This window comes from Argentina silus (genome assembly GCF_951799395.1).
Source record: "Argentina silus genome assembly, chromosome: 3".
Classification (NCBI taxonomy): Eukaryota; Metazoa; Chordata; class Actinopteri; order Argentiniformes; family Argentinidae; genus Argentina; species Argentina silus.
The window spans coordinates 24,854,687-24,874,058 of record NC_139657.1 but is presented as its reverse complement, the minus strand read 5'-3'; the positions used below and the strand labels follow the sequence as shown (position 1 = coordinate 24,874,058).

The window sequence follows — 19,372 nt, the reverse complement described above, 5'->3', positions numbered from 1 at the left end:
AGCGCCATTTAAAATAAATAAATAAATAAATAACTGATACACCATAATGTGCGTGCCACACCCCCACTCCAATGACTTGATAATAGCTGAACTGAAACGGTGGCTTTGTTGTCGAAGTGCTAAAACCAACGGCAACAAAACCTGAGGTTGTGCCAAGTGCAGCCCGGTGAATGTTTTCCTCTCTGCCATGTTTTTAATTGACAGGAGCAAGCGATGACGTAAAGCCCCATTGCACAGTGGTACAGGTGTGGAGGACTTACGGCACCGATGGTAGAGCTGAGTGACGTCAAACTAAGAGTGCGCCATCTTCACGTACGGTCTCCCATTGTCAACAAAAAAATGTATAACACTGACAGAGAAGCATTGTGAGAGTACAAAAGGCTCACAGCAAATTTAAACAGATGAAATGCAAACCAACAGTAAATATGTTAAGATTGATACTATTAAACATAGAACCATCCCCAAGAAAAAGGGGAATTAACTCTAAAGGTCTACAAGCCGAAGTGCATCTGACTTCTCGTCCTCTTGCTCTTCCTGACCTTCTTACATCTCCTTCTCACTCTCTTTCTCATTGTCTTCGTTCAGAGGGTAGGGACTTAAGTCCAGAGTCAGCATGCGGCTGAACATGCACTCGTTAAACTGAGAGAGAAAGAGAGGGAGAAGAGAGAAAAACAGATGAAGTTATCATCAGACACTTTATCTCTTAACTTTGGAAACAAATAGCAGTCTAAACATAAGGAAGTGTAAAGAGAAGGGCTGGGACAGACAGAGTGACCCACTGGATGGATGGAATGGAATTGTACCTCAGAGTAAACCCCCAGCAGAGCGTCGGACCTGGAGTAGAACTCCTCCTTCAGAGAGATGACAATGATCTGGAGGTTCTCTCTAGATTGCTCCCTGATGAAGCTGGTCACCTGCAAAGATGGTAGAAGCCCAGCGTTTACCGATGTAATACACACTACTACCATCCTCATCGTCATGAATCAATTACCATTGTTCTACTCATGACATCATCACCTTGACAAATGGGATCACTATCATTATCTTAATCATTACCTATTACTTATCACTGTTATTCATCACAATCAACATCATTATAATCAAAGTATGTCTTGCCTTGCCAATGTTAGTGTTGTCCAGGGCGGCATCAACCTCATCCAAAACAAAGAAAGGAGCAGGACGAAAGCTAAGAAAAAAATACAAAAGTCATGAGCAAAAACTCCATCCATTTCTGGAAGTGGAAATGAACCACACTGAAGGCAGACAAAATATGTACAACAATGACGTGATGTGTGTTTTTGTCTTGCGTGTTGTGTCTGACGTACATGTTACCTGTGAATGGCAAATACCAGTGCCAAGGCAGCGATGGCCTTCTCCCCTCCAGACAGGTTGTCCATGGCCATGAAACGCTTCCCTGGAGCCACACAGTTGTAGTTGATGCCATCCAGGTAGGGCTCGTCAGGGTTCTCAGCATTAAGGATAGCCTGAGGGTAGAAGAACCGGACCAAGAATCGATCCGTGTGAGACACCCTTTGTTATGTCCAGAAAACCTGATTTAACACCATCAGTTAAGACACACTGTGTTGTGTCCATTCAATCATTTTCAAACCAGCTATGTGACTATTTCAGACAACCTCTGAATGAGTAGGTACTGGTCGACCGTATCGAATGCCTTGGAGAGATCTATAAATAAGGCAGTTTTTTTTCCTGACCTAGGCAATTTAACACGTCATCTAAGACAAGCATAGCTGCTGAGACTGCTATGACCAGGTCTAAAGCCAAAAGTTTAGAGACAAAAGGTGGCAGCCAAAAAGTTTGATAGCGTACGATGAACCTACTGCAGCTCACTATATGGTGAATGCACTGCGAGAGCATCTGTATTTATGAATGAAAGTGTGAGTGGTGTATCTGGTCAAGGCCTCACCTGAGCGCTAGTGTTCCTGCACAGCTGTTTGTAGATCTGATCGATGACAACGGACACATGCTCAAAGCATTGGCTGAAGAGGCGGAAGCGTTTGGCTTTGACCTGCTCAAACTCCTGGTTACACTTCCTGGCAGCCTTGGTGCTGGCGTCAAAGGCTATGACACAGGAGCAAGAGATTTGGAGAGAAAAATTGTCAGACGCTATAAAAAGCACACTATTGTTTGACATGTGTGCAGGAGAAAGTGTTCGAGTACATGTGTGTATTTGTGGAGACAAATGCGTGTTCATTTGTGAATGTGTGTCTCTGCTTTATCCAGAGTTCTCATACCATCCACCACCTCCTGGAACCTGTCCTTGACCTCCCTCATCCTCTCAAGGGCTTTGAGGTTGGGCACTGTGGAGCGCTGCAGAACCACCTCCACAGAGGAGACATCTTCCCTCAGCTTCTCCAGCTGGGTCTCCACCTCATCCCCCTGCAGCCCCTGCACACATACAGTCACAGAGCACTTTATTAAGAACACCTGTACACCTTCTCTTGGTGGAGGTGGTGTAATGGTGTGGGGAATGTTTTCTTGGCACACTTTGGGCCTGTTAATACCAATCAATCGTCACTTGAAGGCCACAGCCTATTTGAGTATTGTTGCTGACCATATGCATCCCGCAATTTACCCATCTGCTAATGACTACTTCCAGCATGATAATGCACCATGTCACAAAGCAAAAGTCGTCTCAAACTGGTTTCATGAACATGACAATGAGTTCAATGTTCTTCAGTAGCCTTCCCAGTCACCGGATCTGAATCCAATAGAACACCTTTGGGATGTGGTAGAACGGGAGATTGAAAGTGCACCTGAAAAATCTGCAGGAATCGTGTGATGCAACCATGTCATCATGGACCAGAATTTCAAAGGAATGTTTCCAACATCTTGTGGAATCAATGCCACAAGAACTGAGGCTGTTTTGAGAGCAAAGGGAGGCCCTACCCAGTATTAGTATAGTGTTCCTAATAAAGTGTTCAAGGAGTGTATAACACACTATATAAGACTGTTGGGACTATGAGTTTATCATCTGAAGCACTTTTAACTGTTATCACTAGTTAATCATTGTCATAGTTCTGCCTTTGGGTGACATACAGTGCATGAAATGAATCTCTAATATTAAGACACTCATTAATATGACTGATGAGGGATTAATGACCCCTACCTTCAGATTTGATTGTAGGCCAGAGTAGTCGATGACCATGAGTGCTTCTCTCTCGTAGATGTCCATTGTGGTACAGGTGCTCTCAGTGTCCAGCTGCAGATACCAGAGCGGACAATCACAGTATCACTGAGGTCACATGGTGGAGAGCCTGTTGTTAGATACGGTGCCTCCCATAAGTATTGGAAAGAGGAAGCATGTTGTCTTCTTTTAGCTCTGTACTCCAACAGTTTGGATTTGAAATCAAACAGTTACTATGGGGTTAAAGTAGAGATTCTCAGAAAAAAAGAAAAAGTAAAATTAGAAAGTAATTAAAAAAAAAAAAACATACTCCTCCTATTTCAGGGCTCCAAAAGTATTGGAAAGAATGATGTAATGTCCAAACAAAGTACTCATTTGGTGGACAATCCTTTCCTTCCAATAACTGCCTGAAGTCTGGGCCTATTGATGTCTCCAGATGCTGGGTATATTCTCTGGTGATGCTCTGCCAGGCCTGTACTGCAGCCATCTTCAGTCTTTTTGCTTAAAATATTATCATCAGGAAATGAAATGCATGTTCAATTGGATTTCAATCTGAAGATTGATTTAGCCAGGCAAGAACTTTGCTTTTTGGCCCTGAAAAACTCCTGATTGGGGTCATTGTCTTACTGTATGAAGCGCCACTCAATGAAGTTAGGCATTTGCTTATACTGAAGCAGACAAGATGTTTCTGTACACTTCAGAATACATTCTGCTGCTGCTGTCAGCAGGAACATCATCAATTAAGACAAGTTAGCCAGTTCTTGTGGCAGCTATAAATGCCCAAACCATAACACCAACTCCACCATGTTTCACAGATGAGTATGGTATGCTGTAAATCTTGGGCACATCCCTTTTTCTCCAAACTTTCCTCTTGCAATCACTGTAATAACATGATAATATTAATCTTATCTGTCCACCAGACCATTTTCCAGACCTCTGCAGGCTTTTTAGCAAACCATTTAGGATGACCATCCTTTTGGAGGATAACTAGTGGTTTGCATCTTGCAGTGAAGCCTCTAGACATCAATACTAGACATTGGCAGCTCTCTTATGCCTGCACAAATTATGTGACAGAACATACTTGACTAACCAGAAACACCTGTCAAGCCAATTTTCCAATACTTTTGGTGCCCTGAAATTGGAGGGCTATGTATAAAAAGGGTTGTAATCTCTAAATGGTGATTTCAAATCCAAACTGTTGGAGTATAGAACTAAAAGACAACAAAATGCTTCCTCTTACCAATACTTACGGAGGGCACTGTAACTCTCTCTGTATCCAGTATTGGAGAGAACTTGTTTTTGCTCCATAGATGAGGCTTTTATCACCCTCTTGCTGCAATGCTGCACAATTCCTTGGTTCTCCACTTTTGCCATCTTTCTCACTCTCCTTCCCTTGGTACCCATTTAATTAAAAAAATCCACTCAGCCCTGCCCTTTAACAATAGCTCCATCTCATTGCCGACAAATTGTGTTGAGTCAGAAGTGAGGGAACCACTTTGTGGAATGAGACGTAGCCCCGGGGACAGTTGCATAAACACAGACCTAGACTTCAACTTAAGTCTAACTGTTAGTCAGACTTAGCATAGATGTCTAATTTCACCTGTTAGATAAAAGTAACTTACACTTGGCTAATCAAAGTCCTACTGAATTACTACTTACCTAGGAAAAATAATACATTGAACAGAAAAAAAACATGGCCACCGATAAGTGAATTAGTGTTAGCAATTAAACATTTCGTAATTATGCACCTACAACCAAATAGAGCATGTGAGCTGGCAAATAATTTCATAACTGTGTAAATAAATTACATATTAGGTTAGCTAGCTATTGTTTTCCAAACTGAGCCTCCCATTTAGACTTTGAAAGGCAAACTTGCAAGCTATTTAGGTGAATTTGCTAGCTTGCCAGCTATCTGTGCCCTATCTAGCACTCAGCTAGCTAGTTGCCAAGGTGCCAACAAACAAACTAAGCATATTTTCATGGATTCATTTCATTTTGTCTTTTGTTTATGTCCCGTACATACCTACAATTCAACCTTAAGCAAATATAAATGGTTAGACAGTTATGCAACTTGCCCCTGGAGGTAGGTAGTTGAACTTTTTAGGCTTAAAGTAAGTCAGTCTTAATGTTTATGCAACTGACTAGCTGAAATTAAACCGGTCTAGGTCCATAGACTAGTCTTAACTAAGTTTATGCAACTGGCCACCGGTCTTGTCTCTCTGTCCTGTCCTACCTGCACCTCACTGATCTCGTCCATGCTCCCTGACAGCAGTGTGATGGGCAGGCCCTGAATCTTACAGCCCAGCAGCAGGTTGTGTTTCACCAAGTGCTTCTGCTCCAGGGCTGTCTCCACAGAGATCACCTCCCTCTGCAGCTTAACCAACTCCCTGGGATGGAGGGGGAGTGGTCATGAGAGAGTGATCCAAATTCCAAACAGAAAAGCTTTGGGGAATACCGATATCAGTTGATAGCTGCAGACAGTTACCTGGAGCTCTCCTGAAGGCCCTTCATCTTCTGGTCCAACTCAGCCTTGGTGTCAACCACCTGGGTCTTCTTCACCGAGAGCCTGTTTTTCAGCTCCAGCACTTTAGACTGGCCCTCCTCCACAACCGCCAGCAGCTTATCCTCCTCCTGAGACAGAGAGGGAACAGTCATACACAAAAAAACACCATCTAGAACAGAAGAGCAGAATACACTCAAAGCAACCATAGCCCAGCGTTGTAACATCTCAATGACAAACCAAATGGACAGGGGATATGAGTCTAAAGTAGTGGTACCCAGAGCTCATAGAGTCTGCATCACACTTGGGTTGCACACCAAGGGCTATATTTTAATGGCCACATTGCAAATGATCAATGACCAAAAGAGCCACTCTGCCATACCCCTCCAACACAGACAACCTATCTCAGTTGAAATATTATGAAACATAGGACTCAATTTACTGTTCATCTTAAAATCTATTATAAAGCCATAATACCAACACTAATATAGTGTACAGTAACATGTATTTGAAACACAGGGGACAGAGAGATACTGTATATCCCAATTAGGATGACTTTAATGTGGCTGCTGCAGTTTTGCCAGAGTCTTTTGAGGAGGGCAGGACTCCTTTAAGGAGGTAATACTGCAGGTGAGGAAGCCTAGCTTCCCCAAAAGTAAAATTAAAATACATTTACCAAGAGTAGGCATGTGCTTACTCTCACGATTATAATCAAATTGAATCATTAATTCTCACAGTAATCACATTGCATTTGTCTCTTTTCCTAACATAGCCTAATCACAACTTTTCATTGAACAGATGTACAACCTTTTGTTCAGTTTGGTAGGCCAACTGGAGGCTATTTTCAGGGTTTTTTCCAACCACCTCCTCACGCCCCAGTTCGGGAATCTCCGATGGCCTTTCATTCATCTCATATAGATATACAGTTGTTTGTGCTATTACAAGCACTCTGTTCAGTAGGCTATGGGCATTTCGCGAGCATTGAGTTGTATTGTAATTATTGAATACCTTCTTTTGATCTAAAACTGTTTCATAAAAACATTTAATTGTCACTTGTCACTCCTGTCCCTGTGGCAGTCCCAAGCTAACGTCACCGTCCAGGGAGGGGAAGGTGTAGGAGCTGAGGGTGGCGTGGGGTGGGGATGATTCACTAACCACGCAGTGAATGATAGGAAATGTAGTTATTATGAATAGCGCTCCCAACAAAAAGGCAGATCCGCTTTCAATTCATCAAATTAACTAGAAATATCTGGAACCCTCTGAAGAGCCACATTGTAAGTTCAGTGAGCCACAGACTGAGCAGAGGGAAAAGAGAGGAAAATGAGGATGTTGTTTTACCTTCTTCTGCTCGGCCACTTTCTGCTCCTCCTTGCCAATAGTCTCCTCCAGCTTCCTCAGCTTCTTCCTCTGCTGTTCAAGCTGGCCCTGCTCGTACCCCAGCTGGGCTCTCAGACGCGTGCGCTGGCTCTCAAACTCCAGCCTGGGGAGGAAGAGAGAGGGGGAGAGATAAGAGGGAGAGAGAGAGCGTTACAAACCAAGAGGAGGTGAGTGGGAGAGGCAGAGAAAAGTAAGAATAAGCATGAGAACGCCGTGTACACCTGCTTGAGTTAGAGACTCTTATACAACATATGGACTATTCTGCATTATCGTAACAGAGGACTGTTCTGCATTATCGTAACAGAGTACTGTACCGTTTCCTGTCCATCTCCTGCTGGTCTCTGAGGTGCTCCTGCTCGTACTCCCTGATGTTGGCCACCCTGATCTCAGCACAGAAGTCTGAGAACACCAGGTCTTCCAGCTGAACAGAAATAGGTTTGAGAGACCATACCACACAATCAACGCCATACGACAGACATAACAGTATGCGCTGTATCAATGGATAGGATACTCCGAGGCAAGAAAACTTATGAACACTTTGTTGTCGTATAACAAGTTGTGATTACAACAGTCTCTACCGACTTCTGGAGAACATGTATATATATAACAAACGTGTTTGGAGGGCTAAAACGTATTAAAATATTAAAGGACTAAACCTCTCGCTTCTATTATACAGAAATTATATTCGATTGAATTCTATTTACTAATTTCAACGAAAAGTTGTGATAACAAACACTACCTGATCAATCCTGTCTTTGACCTTCTTCATATTGACATCCTTCACCTCCACATTCTCCTTCTGCATCTGGATCTCTGATTCCAGGTTGACCAGCTCACTCTGCAGCCTGGAGATCTCCTGCAGTCATCAGTGACCAAAAAATGGACACAATGGCTTGTGAATAAATGCTGTCACATACCTGTATTATGAATGTCCTCATCTAAGCATTAGATTAGCAGAGCATGTGAGCGAAGTGGAGCACAGGTATTTTGTCTGGAGCGTGGAGTGTATTTTGAACAAGTTCGAGCATGGAGCTAAGGGCAGCAATTTAAAAACAAATATGGTCAGTTTTTTCCTTCACTAGTTAAATATTAGTTACATGTTCACAATCGATGGTGGCTCTATATAAAATGTTAAACATTAAATGAATAGAGCTTGTCTTGAGCAGCACAATTTTCCCTGTGAGTGGACTGCGGCCAAGAGCAGAGCAGGGAATTGGAAGCAACGCAGGAGAGACAAATCGATGTGAGCAAGGAGTGTTTTTTTTCTGATCACTCTACTCATGCTTTTGATCTATGATTATGGACAGTAAAACAGTTGTGTGGATTGGGGGAAGTGGTGGTCTAGGGTTAGTATACAGAGAGCAATGTTTATCAACAGCAGCACTGTGGTGTTTATGGGCAAACATCACATAGGCGTGTATATATCAGCCCTTGTATGATCACTGGATTTACCGCTTGACAGTCGGGGATGTCCTTCTTGCAGAGGTTGTCCAGTTCTGACAGGGAGTATTTGAGGCGTGTCTGAACCCCCACAGCCTGCACTTGAACCTGCTTCAGATCCGCCTCCTTACGCTTCAGCTTCATCAGCCCCTGTCACGTGACAAATGTAATACCTTAATACATACAGCGTCACTTCAAAGCGGCTACGCCCCGGAGGGGACAACTGTACAAACCTCTCATAGGAGCCCATGAAAATAGCACTGATTTTTAAAGAGATTTACATTTACATTTATGGCATTTAGCAGACGCCCTTTATCCAAAACGACTTACAACAAATACATTTGTTTAAGTAACTGAATCATCTATCATAAGATAAAGTAATCAATGCTCGGACCAGGGGCCATAGGCAGTCACAATGCTTTTTTTTTATTTTTTATTAAAGGGAGGCAGACAAATAGGTAGCGGTACCAAACAAAAGGATCTTTACTTAAGGAAGTGCAGCCAAAAAATAGGCTTTTTTGGACGGATACTTTGTTACATGACAATACATTTAACATTTGAAATGCATGTTTGTGAAGATCATGAGTGAACATGCTAAGTGCAGACTCACACGCAGCTCCGCGGTCAGGTGCTCCTTGCGCTCTTTGAGCGTGGCCATGTCCCTCTCCTCCCAGCGCCGGGCATTGCTCCTCAGGCTGTTGGACCCTCCGGAGATCACCCCTGACTTGGAGAACATGGTACCGTCCAGAGACACTGTCTACAAGGGAGACACAAGGTGGACATGACTGCTGGACAGTCAATGCAACCACAGTGACAAGGATGATGGTAGCTGGGTCAAAAGTCCATGTCAGATTGAAGTTACATGTACAGTGCCCTCCATAAGTATTGGAAAGATGAAGCATTTTGCCTTCTTTTAGCTCTATACTCCAACAGTTTGGATTTGAAATCAAACAATGAGGTTAAAGTATATATTCTCAGCTTCAATTAAATTTTCTTTTTTCAGATTGGTTTCACCTGGCAGAGCATAACCAGAGAATATACCCAGCGTCTGGTGGGGTCAATGGGTCACAGACTTCAGGGAGTTATTGCTTATTGTTCTTTTTTCCAATATCTTTGGAGCCCTGAAAGAAAAATTAAAGCTGAGAATCCCGACTTTGACCCCATAGTAATTGCTTGATTTCAAATCCAAACTGTTGGGAGTAAAGAGCTAAAAGAAGCCAAAATGCTTCCTCTTTCCAATACTTATGGAGGGCACTGTCAGTAACCTCTTGAGCCATACAAGCATTTGCTTCAGCATTTGACATTTTGACTAAAGGGTAGACTGAATTATTGGTAGGCTGACCGGCTGTGTGGCTGGGTGATTTAATGATTAAGAGACTGACTGTTGACGTTTTCCCATTAGGGGAGAAAGGTAACAAACACAAAGACACCTTGAGGCGCCGGGGTCCATCAAAGGCGATGCTCCTGGCGTCTTTGATGGTCTCACAGACCAGGGCGTCCCCACAGACAAACTGCACCACTTTCTTCAGCTGGCGGGCAAGGGCGGTGCCAGCTGTCTTCACCACGTCCACCACCATCTTAGCCCCCTGCACCTCCCGCAGCCGCTCATTCAGAGGGCTCACCTGGACAGGGAAGGGGGTACAGGGGCTCAGTGAGATGGGTGTCACATCAATACCACTGTTTGTGTTAGTTGAAAACAAGTGTTTTGAAAAGTGTGTTGACATAATTTAAATCTTAAAACACAAAGCTTTCACTTTTCACCTTTTGCCTTCCACAATCTAAACTGTATATGCTGAGGTAACTATTTGGTGTGTGTGGTAGTCACCCCCATCTCTCTCCACTCACATCCAGGTAGTCGATGGGGAGGAAGGTCTCCGGCTCAGCCCGCTCCTCCTTGATGAAGTGGATGCAGACCCGTGCCACCTTCTCTGAGGACACCACAATGGCGTTCATGTAGCGGCCAAACACTTTGGTGACGGCCAGCTGGTACTTCTTATGGATGGGGCTGCAGAGGTCCACCAGTCGACCGAACTGAAGAGGGCAAGACGCAACAACTTCAAAATTATATTTTTGAATTGACTCAAATCATAGTGGAATATGCACAGTGCAAATTTGCTACATAAGGGTAGTTTAATACTAGAAGCCCCGGGCCCTCGTTACTCAATAGTATCCAGAGTAAGGATTGGAAACGTCCATTTGTTGATGTTATAGTGTAACACTGTAATCATTGTAATCATTGAATTAGATCAGTGCCACCATTTCATCAACTTAAATTCAATTCATCAACGATTTTATTTGTACATCAAATAAGTATTTAAAAAAAAAAAAAAAAAAAAAAAAAAAAAAAAAATATATATATATATATATATATATATATATATATATAGTTTCAACCCGCGGTCAAATGTGTAGTGCATAACAGAAGCGCCCGACCGTCTCCATGCCCGTGGGTCTTGTGATGTATCATCAATGATTCATCAGTGTAATAACACTGTCAACGTGTTTGTTTGTGTGTGTGTGTGTGTCTCACCACTGTGTCGGGGTAGAGCCTCCTGAGGTTCTCCAGCACCTCGTTGCGCTGCTGCTGCCAGCGGCTCTCCTGTCTGTCCAGGCGGGCGTTCTGCAGCTTGCCCAGCACCTCGCCCAGCTCCTGGTTCACTTCCTCGCTGCGCACGCGGCCCGTCTGCAGCTCCTCACTCAGGCTCTCCTCCTGCTGACGAGACTGGTCCAGGGAGGTCCTGAGGTGGACGCACGCACACAGGGGACATGGAAAGCGGTGAGTCGTGATTCTATGATTTTCAACATGCTATATCAAAAGGAGGCATAAACACAGTTAAGGCTTGGATTAGGATAATAAAAACAGATGACTTACTTGCAGGAGTTTCTGTACTCCTCCAGTTTCTCTGCCCTCCGGGTGTAGTCGTCCAGCTGGGTCTGATTGTGTTTAATGCTCCCCTACATCCACAGAGAATTTTTTTAAGTAACACAAGATGATTGAAATCGTAGGGTGAGACCATAGAGTGATGATGACATTCCCTTTTTTATCAATATCTCAATGTATTTCTATTTATTCACGAGATGACAATTTGTTTGCGCACACGCACACGCACACACACTCGAGTCCAGTACCTCGACTTCCTTCTTCCTCCGCAGGTCAAACTCGATCTTCTCGTGGTCGGCTTTCACCTCCCAGTGGAGTTTCTCAGCCTGCTGGCTCAAAACGGCCCCCCGCTTCCTGGCCAGCTCCTTCAGCTCTTTATAACTCTCCAACTGCAGAAGCACATCCACACACAAATGCACACATACATACACAATGTACATGGGCCATGCAAACTCAATTTATGTAACTACATTCACATCCACACACTGAATTAGTTTAGGCTAACACCTCTATCTTACTCTGAAAAGCTGTATCCCTTACCTGTTCCACCTCCAGTTGGATGTCCACCCCCTGTGAGGCGGCCTCCTCCTGGGCCTGTCTCTCGTAGTCTCTCCAGGCCTTCTCCAGTTCATCCAGCTCCTGGAGGAACTCGGCCAGGTCCTGCTCCTTATTGGCCTTCTGTCTCTGGACCTTCTGCAGGGCCCCCCGGGAGTCCCCCACCTTCTTCAGCTGGTGGGCCGTGTTTACCTTGGCCTTGATGTACTGGGGCCTGTTCAGGGACAAGGTCTGATCCTGGGCACTGAGTGGAAAAACATTCAGGACACTGAACGTTAAAAAGAGGTTTGGGCAAACAAAGTACCTGCATGAGACTAGATGGGGAGAGGTCACGGAATGATTATTTATGTGTAATATAACACGCACGCACGCACGCACGCACGCACACACAGTAACACACACACACACACACACACACACACACACACACACACACACACACACACACACACACCGGATCTCCTTCTCGATCTGCTGCAGCTCTCTGGTGAGACGCCCGTGTTCTTTTTTCTGGGCCTTGGTGATGTGCTCCCACTCCTCCAGGCCAGTCTTTCCCCCTGCCACAGCCTCCTGCCTCTCCCTTAGGGTGTCTGACAGGGCACTGCTGCCTTGCTCGTTGTAGTAGAGCTGGAACAGGTTAATCTGCAGCCTGCCCTGGTTCTGGTCATCCACCAGAGCCTGGTACTTCTGAGCCTGGTAGAGGTGGAGAGGTACATCTCTCATGCATGGTAGTATTAGGCTAAGTGGCAGTGAGGTAGGATAGAAATCAGCATTTTCATTTAAGCTAGAGTGTGTGGTAATGGTTTATTACTAGGCCAAGGCAATATGGCCTAAATATCATATCACAGTATTTAATATAGTATTTAATAATAAAAGTTCTAAATATGTTTTTATAAGTATGAATTATCTCTACTCAATTCATCAATCAATTGAAAACATTAGCCTCCCGCCAAAGACACAGTGGCCGCAACTGTTGGCCTCACACCATCTGCACGGGTTACAAGGAGAGGAGCAAAACTGGTATTGACTAGTCAAAATCCATATCAGAGTGGATTCATACCGGTATGACAAAAAAAACGGTATACCACCCAGCCCTATTTTTACTGTATTGAACTACTTTTAACAGTATACCGGTAATCACAGTATACATACACAAGAGGGGGTTATCTGGTTCCAAAAACCCTAGCTTCACATGCAACCATCACTACCAATGCCGACAATAGTCGTAAAAGCTGATATAGCAGATGGTTGCTTATCATGCGTGGTATGTCCTGCCTCACCTCCACTTTCTCCTGAGACACCTGCCTCCTCTCAGTTGTTGCAGTCTTCTTCTTGTTAAACAGGAACTGCGTCTCCTCTTTGGCCTTCTGCAGAGCTTCCTTCTTCCGGTCATAGTCATCAGCCAGGTCTAGCGATTGGCTGATGCGTTCAAACATCTTTGTCCGCTCCTTGGGGTTCTTCATCGTGATGGACTCCACAGCCCCCTGTTGCCAGGAAGAAAAAGACATCACTAATCTTATCATAATTTCTGTTGTTTGCTTCAATGTTGCAAGCCTATTACCAGCGGTGTTCCGTCATTCACAACCAGTGCCAAGTATTATTCCCTTGGGGCTGAGCTTTGAACATGTACGAATCCTAGAAATATGTCATTGTCCAACTCATTGATGTTGGCTACATCCAACTGCATTCATGATGGGTGATGTGTTTTGTTTCACTGTGGTTCCAGTCATGCACCTGAGTGTTTTTGACAGTGGCCCCACCAACATTTTGGGGTTAAAAACATCACTTCCTATTAAGATTATACATCACTGTCTATTACTATGATAATAGTAATAAAGGTGATGGTTGGTCATATCTCTACCTGGCACTGCCTCCATGGGTGTGACATGCAATTTTACATTTACTGTAAGGGTCATCTTTACCTTATTGTGATTATCCAAAAACATGTGAGCAGGCAAGTTGCCAATGAGGTGAGGCCCAAAGCTGCTCACCTGGAACACCAGACAGTTTCTAGCTTTGGTCACTATGCCAATCTTCTCCAGTTCCTCCGTGTACTTGACCAGAGAGACATGTCTTTCATTGATACGATACTCAGATGAGCTCCCTGGAAAATAGAAAGAAATTGTGATGTAGCCTATCACATCATATACTATATATTTCCTCGCTAACAGTGTTCCAACTGACATGCCAGCCCTGTGTCATAACCTAGACGTACAAATGTTGATATTCAGGCACTTGTCCTACAACGTAATTATTATAGCTATGATACAAAAGAAAGAATGCTTTGGCAGGTGGAAAGTCGAGGTTGGCGAGCAGGTGTACAACCAAGACAAGGCTCAGACCCTCAGACCCTTTTATCTCCCCCGTGAATTCTGGAATATTTTATTATGTACTGTTTATATCCTGCCGAGTGGCAGCCACCACAATAGCAGACTGTGTTCACAGACAATTGAAACGCACCCCCTGAAGCGCCTTGTTTTATTGTTGGTGATTTTAACCATTGCAAGCTTGGAGCTGCGCTGCCTGGATTCAAGCAATATGTAGTCTGTAATACTAGAGGCAATAGAATTTTGGACAAATGCTATGGAAATGTTAAAGATGCCTACACAGCCAAGGCTAAACCCCCATTAGGCACCTCTGACCATAATGTTGTCCATTTAACTCCCACCTACAAGTCACTGTTCTTACGCACCTGCCCCAGGAAGGCCACTGGACCAGATGACATTTCTGGGTTTCTGCTGAAATCATGGCCTGGTGTCCTATCTACCAGAAGACTCTGGACTTACTAGATGCTGTTCCTTCCACCTGGAAAAACTCCTGTTCCCAAAAAAGCATGCTGTAAGGGAAATAAGGACTATCGTCCAGTTGCTTTGACTTCAGTAGTTATGAAGTGTTTAGAGAAAATCATTATCGACCTATTGAAAACAGAAGTCAGCTGCTCACTAGATCCTTTTCAGTTCGCCTGTATCTGTAATAGAGGTACGGATGATGTGGTCATAGCCATGGTACATTTTATATCTAAGCACTAAGAGGATCCTACCTCATATGTACATCTTTTACTTGTAGATTTTAGTTCAGCATTTAATACGGTACAGCCGCATCTATTAATTAAGAAGCTGAATGACCTCAAAGTCCACCCTCTCATTTTTAGATGGTACCACTCGTTTTTAACCAATTGTAAAGGTCAGTGTTAATGGTACTCTCAGAACCTAGAACCTTGAAGTACGGGAGCCCCCCAGGGTTGTGTCAGTTCACCTGTCCTTTTTACCCTATACACTAACGGGTGTAGAAGCTATAACCCTAACGATCACATCATTAAATTCTCAGATGATACTGCCATCTTAGCGTTAATGAAAAAGGACAGCGATCTATCTGACTACTATTCTGAGATACAAAGGTTTGTAAAGTGGTGTGATGGCCTTGTCTTGAATGTTAAAAAGACTGAGGAGATGGTGTTTGACCCCAGAGGAGTTGGCGAACACAGGCCTGTGGTCATCCAAACATCTCACAGGTCTCCTCATACAAATACCTGGGTGTTTTTACTAACAACTCATTAACCTGGAACATCCATGTGGACAGTCTGTGTCGCAGATTACAACAACGACTGCACTTCCTGCGTCGACTTAGAGTTCATGGTGTTGATCAAAAATGTATGTTAATCTTTTATCAGGCGGTCTTAGAGAGCCTTATCAGATACGGTATTACAGCTTGGTTCGGTAACCTCTCTATGCAACTAAAGTCCAAACTGGTCCGAATGATGCAGACTGCATGGAAGATTATAAGGGTAAGACAGCATCCATCCTTGCATTTAACACTTAACACTCCTTGCAGTCTACGTACGAACAGGCTGCCCTAAAGCAAGCCAAGAGGATAGTTACTGACCCATTACATGTTCTACATGCTGAGTGTCAGCTACTGGGAGGAGGTTCAGAGTTCCTTGTTGCAGATTAAATAGATTTAAACATTCATTTATCCCTGTGTCAATAAAACTTTTAAATAGCGGCAGATAAGAAAAGGACGAGGCCAGGGTAGACACTGGAGGATCTTTGTTTTTATTAAAGGGATTTGTGCAGATCTTTGCTTTTATTGATGTGTTTGTTTTTTCTGTTTGTATATAGGTGCTTTTAGGAACCTTACTGGATGTATTTCTTCACTGTTTGTCTGCAGCATGGGTGTAAGCCCAAGCCAAATGTCCACTTTGTGGGACAATAAAGTTAATCTTGCTAACCTAAGGCTGCTTTTAGTGATTTATTTTGCTCATGTCTGCTATTACCTTCCACTGACAACTTAACTCACTTGGAAGCTATTCCTCACCCCTAACCACTCGAACGTCAAGGTAGACTCTGCGATATGACGTCATAGCAAAATGAGCCGGGCGACATTGCCAGAGAGACTTTCAAAAACGTCTTGCAACAGCGCGAAAAATCCAAAAGTTAATCCATCCAAATCCAAACCAAAGACATTTCAGAGAAGGGAGGAAAAGATGACACTGTAGAGTTGAATGCGATTAATACTACTTCTAAAACGAAAATGTGTTAACGGTATGTGTTAACGCAATTGTTGATGTCATGCAGGTATATAGAATATATAACATATTTTGTCATCAAAGATCAACGTTTGTGCACCGGCATCTCGTCTCGCTCTTTGTGCAAGCACCCTGAAAACTGTGTTAACGGATTGGTTGCTGCGTATTGGTTATAGTTTAGGTGTTTTATAGTGACTTTTAGCGATGATACCGTATTGCCTGTCGTACAACAACAACAACTCACCTGAGATGCTCCTGCAGAAGTTGAGCTCCTCTCCGTTGTCGTCGCAGTACCGCATGGTGACGCTGGCGGTGTTGGATACTGGCCTGCCGATGTGGGCCCCGTGAATGAGGTCCTTGGTGTGCTTCACCCGGAGTGTTGCGGCCCGCTCTCCCATGACAAAACTCAGGGCATCCATCACGTTCGACTTACCTGAGGAGACGTGACAGGCAGGTTGAATTTCATATAACACACTCTCACTCTCACTCTCACTCTCTCTATCACACGCACGCACACGCACGCACGCACACACACACACACACACACACACAACCGAGTAGCTGGCTAAACCCCATGTGCGCTGGGCAAGTTAGCTCACTAGGTAGTCAGCTAATGCTTCGTGCTCTTTGAAAACTTACCAGATCCGTTCGTGCCAATAATGGAATTAAACCTCTTGAAAGGACCGATTACTTGCTTCCCTCGCCAAGACTTAAAATTTTCGATATCTAACTGCTTCAGATAACCCATTTTGTGCTGTGTCGGTACAAGGTACACAGACAAGTTTCTTCTTCCTCAGCAACTTCTTGTTAGGCGGGAAAAACACACGTTCTAATTAACACGATGCTTTTTTAATCACATGGTCAGATTTGTGTGGCCGCGCAATTTCTTTGTATATAAACAGGGTTGAAGTAAATTAGGTAAAATAGTACTGCAATGGAGACTGTCCATGCAAAAGTGCGAGACAAGGCCATGATGATAATGACTATTTCTACAGTTAATTTGAAATGTTCCATTTCAATAAAAAAATAAATTCAATGTTTTCCCAATTTACACTTACACTTTGTAAACTATTAAGCTAGTGTTAGAAATTATTTTTTATAAAAAACAGTTTATTATTGCTATAATAAAAATACATCACTGCAGAGTGCTAAATTTACTAATGTGATGGCCTGTTGATAAATGAGCGATGGATCAAGCATTAGTCCCATAGTACGTTGGATTAATACATGGAGAGGTTAAGCCAGGTCATCAAGAAAAATGTTGCAACACACGCTTAACATCCCTCTACTCCAGGGCACCAAAAGTAATGGGACAGTAATGTCCAAATTAAGTTCATTACTCATGTTTAATATTTGGTCGACAATCCTTTGCATGCAGTAACTGCCTGAAGTCTTCTACCCAATGACCACACCAGACGTTGGGTATCTTCTCTGGTGATGCTCTGCCAGGCCTGTACTGCGGCCATCTTCAGTTGTTGTTTGTTTTGAGGTTGTAGTAAATAAACTTAGATGAAGAAAGGAAGCTGCAGAGGTCCGGATGAGTCAGTTTAATCGTCTTTAATTAATCATAACTTCATCATTACATACCACGGCCAGATGTGGGGGCTCCTGTCCAGTCAATAATGTCCCCTCCTTATCTAGTCCAGCCGTTCAGTCTTTTATACAAAACAGCCTGCTTTGTCTTCCAGATTTGGGCATGGAGTTCCCAGGTCCATGTTACCCTAAACATTTTCAACCTATACGATGGTGATGTTTACAGTTTTCACCAAATAAGGGTATGCCTTTTGGTGTGGTTCACAGCTTTAACTAATTAAGGCTACCCCCACCACTATCTCTCCTTTGCCATCCCCCCAACCTACAGAGGTCAACTGCATGCTGCAACATTCCAAGGGCCTAACCCACTAGGCCCTTCTTTTGGTCAGAGCAAAATATACTACATATTCCCCCCTTTGGGACTTATTAAAGTCCCAACACAGAGAAATTGTACAACACGTACTCTAACCATATTGCATGCAGTTGTGTGTAACATGGTTCAAAGGGATATAAAAATAACAAGTAAACCACAAAAATTATTGTGAACTTAAGCCGTGGAAATTATCAACTAACAGTTTCTAAACAATAGACAGTCTATTCAATGTCCTACTAAAAGCCTACGCGTACATTAAGTCAAGCCTTGCTTATATGATTAAAATAAATTGCTACGGACATAAACATGCATAAGTATAGACTATTCTATGATACATACATGGTCCCATATACGTTCAACAAAGAATAATAAAGAGTAATAACAATACTTCAAAGAATAACAAAGAATGATAAAAATACTTCAGAGTAATATATGAATGACGAAAATACTTCTCTTCAGGTCTTCGTTGCTTGATTTACCTTTACCTGGGGGTCAGAGGTTACTAGCACATAACCCCCCATATGAGGACAGTCTTTACCACTGCCTCGTTTGTGTAACAGACAGAGAATAGAAAGATAGAGAAAGACAGAGATTTGCTGAACACGAAGCCTCTAACTTCGAACTTCACCTCATCCAAAATGAGGATTTGCCTTCGGATCGTTCAACTTAATCTTCAGAATCCCTTCCATCTCCCTCATTGCTGTCATCGTCATCCAGATACCCAGGTTTTGGATATAATTCAGGACTATCATAGTCATCAGGCATTCCTGAATCTTTACGGTCTTCTCTTCTTCCCTTCATAACTGCCATTTGAAGTGCCTGAGTATTCATTGCCTTGTCAATTCCTCGTGTTATTAGTCCTCTTATGATTGGACCATCATTTGTGCTCATTCCTAGTATAGATAGGTTCGAAAGATCCCATATACTTTCACAAAGTTCTTTGTCTAGTACGCCCACTTCGACAGTTCCCACTTTTTCAAAGCATTCAAATTTTCCCACAAGTGTTAACTCTGTTCCAGGGGATATTGTCTTTATTTTTCTAT

The 19,372-nt window shown here is 43.3% G+C and overlaps 1 protein-coding gene across 1 annotated transcript; it reads right to left on the bottom strand.

Annotated features, from left to right (window-relative positions):
• Nucleotides 1-543: 543 nt before the first annotated feature.
• Nucleotides 544-17,171, bottom strand: smc1b (structural maintenance of chromosomes 1B; the record flags this gene model as incomplete). Its single annotated transcript, XM_083666537.1, has 25 exons — nucleotides 544-639; nucleotides 804-914; nucleotides 1,117-1,186; nucleotides 1,333-1,484; nucleotides 1,925-2,079; nucleotides 2,253-2,406; nucleotides 3,128-3,220; nucleotides 5,379-5,532; nucleotides 5,631-5,776; nucleotides 6,984-7,125; nucleotides 7,337-7,443; nucleotides 7,762-7,878; nucleotides 8,475-8,612; nucleotides 9,073-9,219; nucleotides 9,893-10,084; nucleotides 10,308-10,493; nucleotides 10,993-11,200; nucleotides 11,335-11,417; nucleotides 11,592-11,732; nucleotides 11,884-12,142; nucleotides 12,353-12,591; nucleotides 13,179-13,382; nucleotides 13,890-14,002; nucleotides 16,668-16,856; nucleotides 17,063-17,171. The coding sequence occupies 25 exons, from the start codon at nucleotides 17,169-17,171 to the stop codon at nucleotides 544-546; spliced, it is 3,705 nt and encodes a 1,234-aa protein (XP_083522663.1).
• Nucleotides 17,172-19,372: the final 2,201 nt, after the last annotated feature.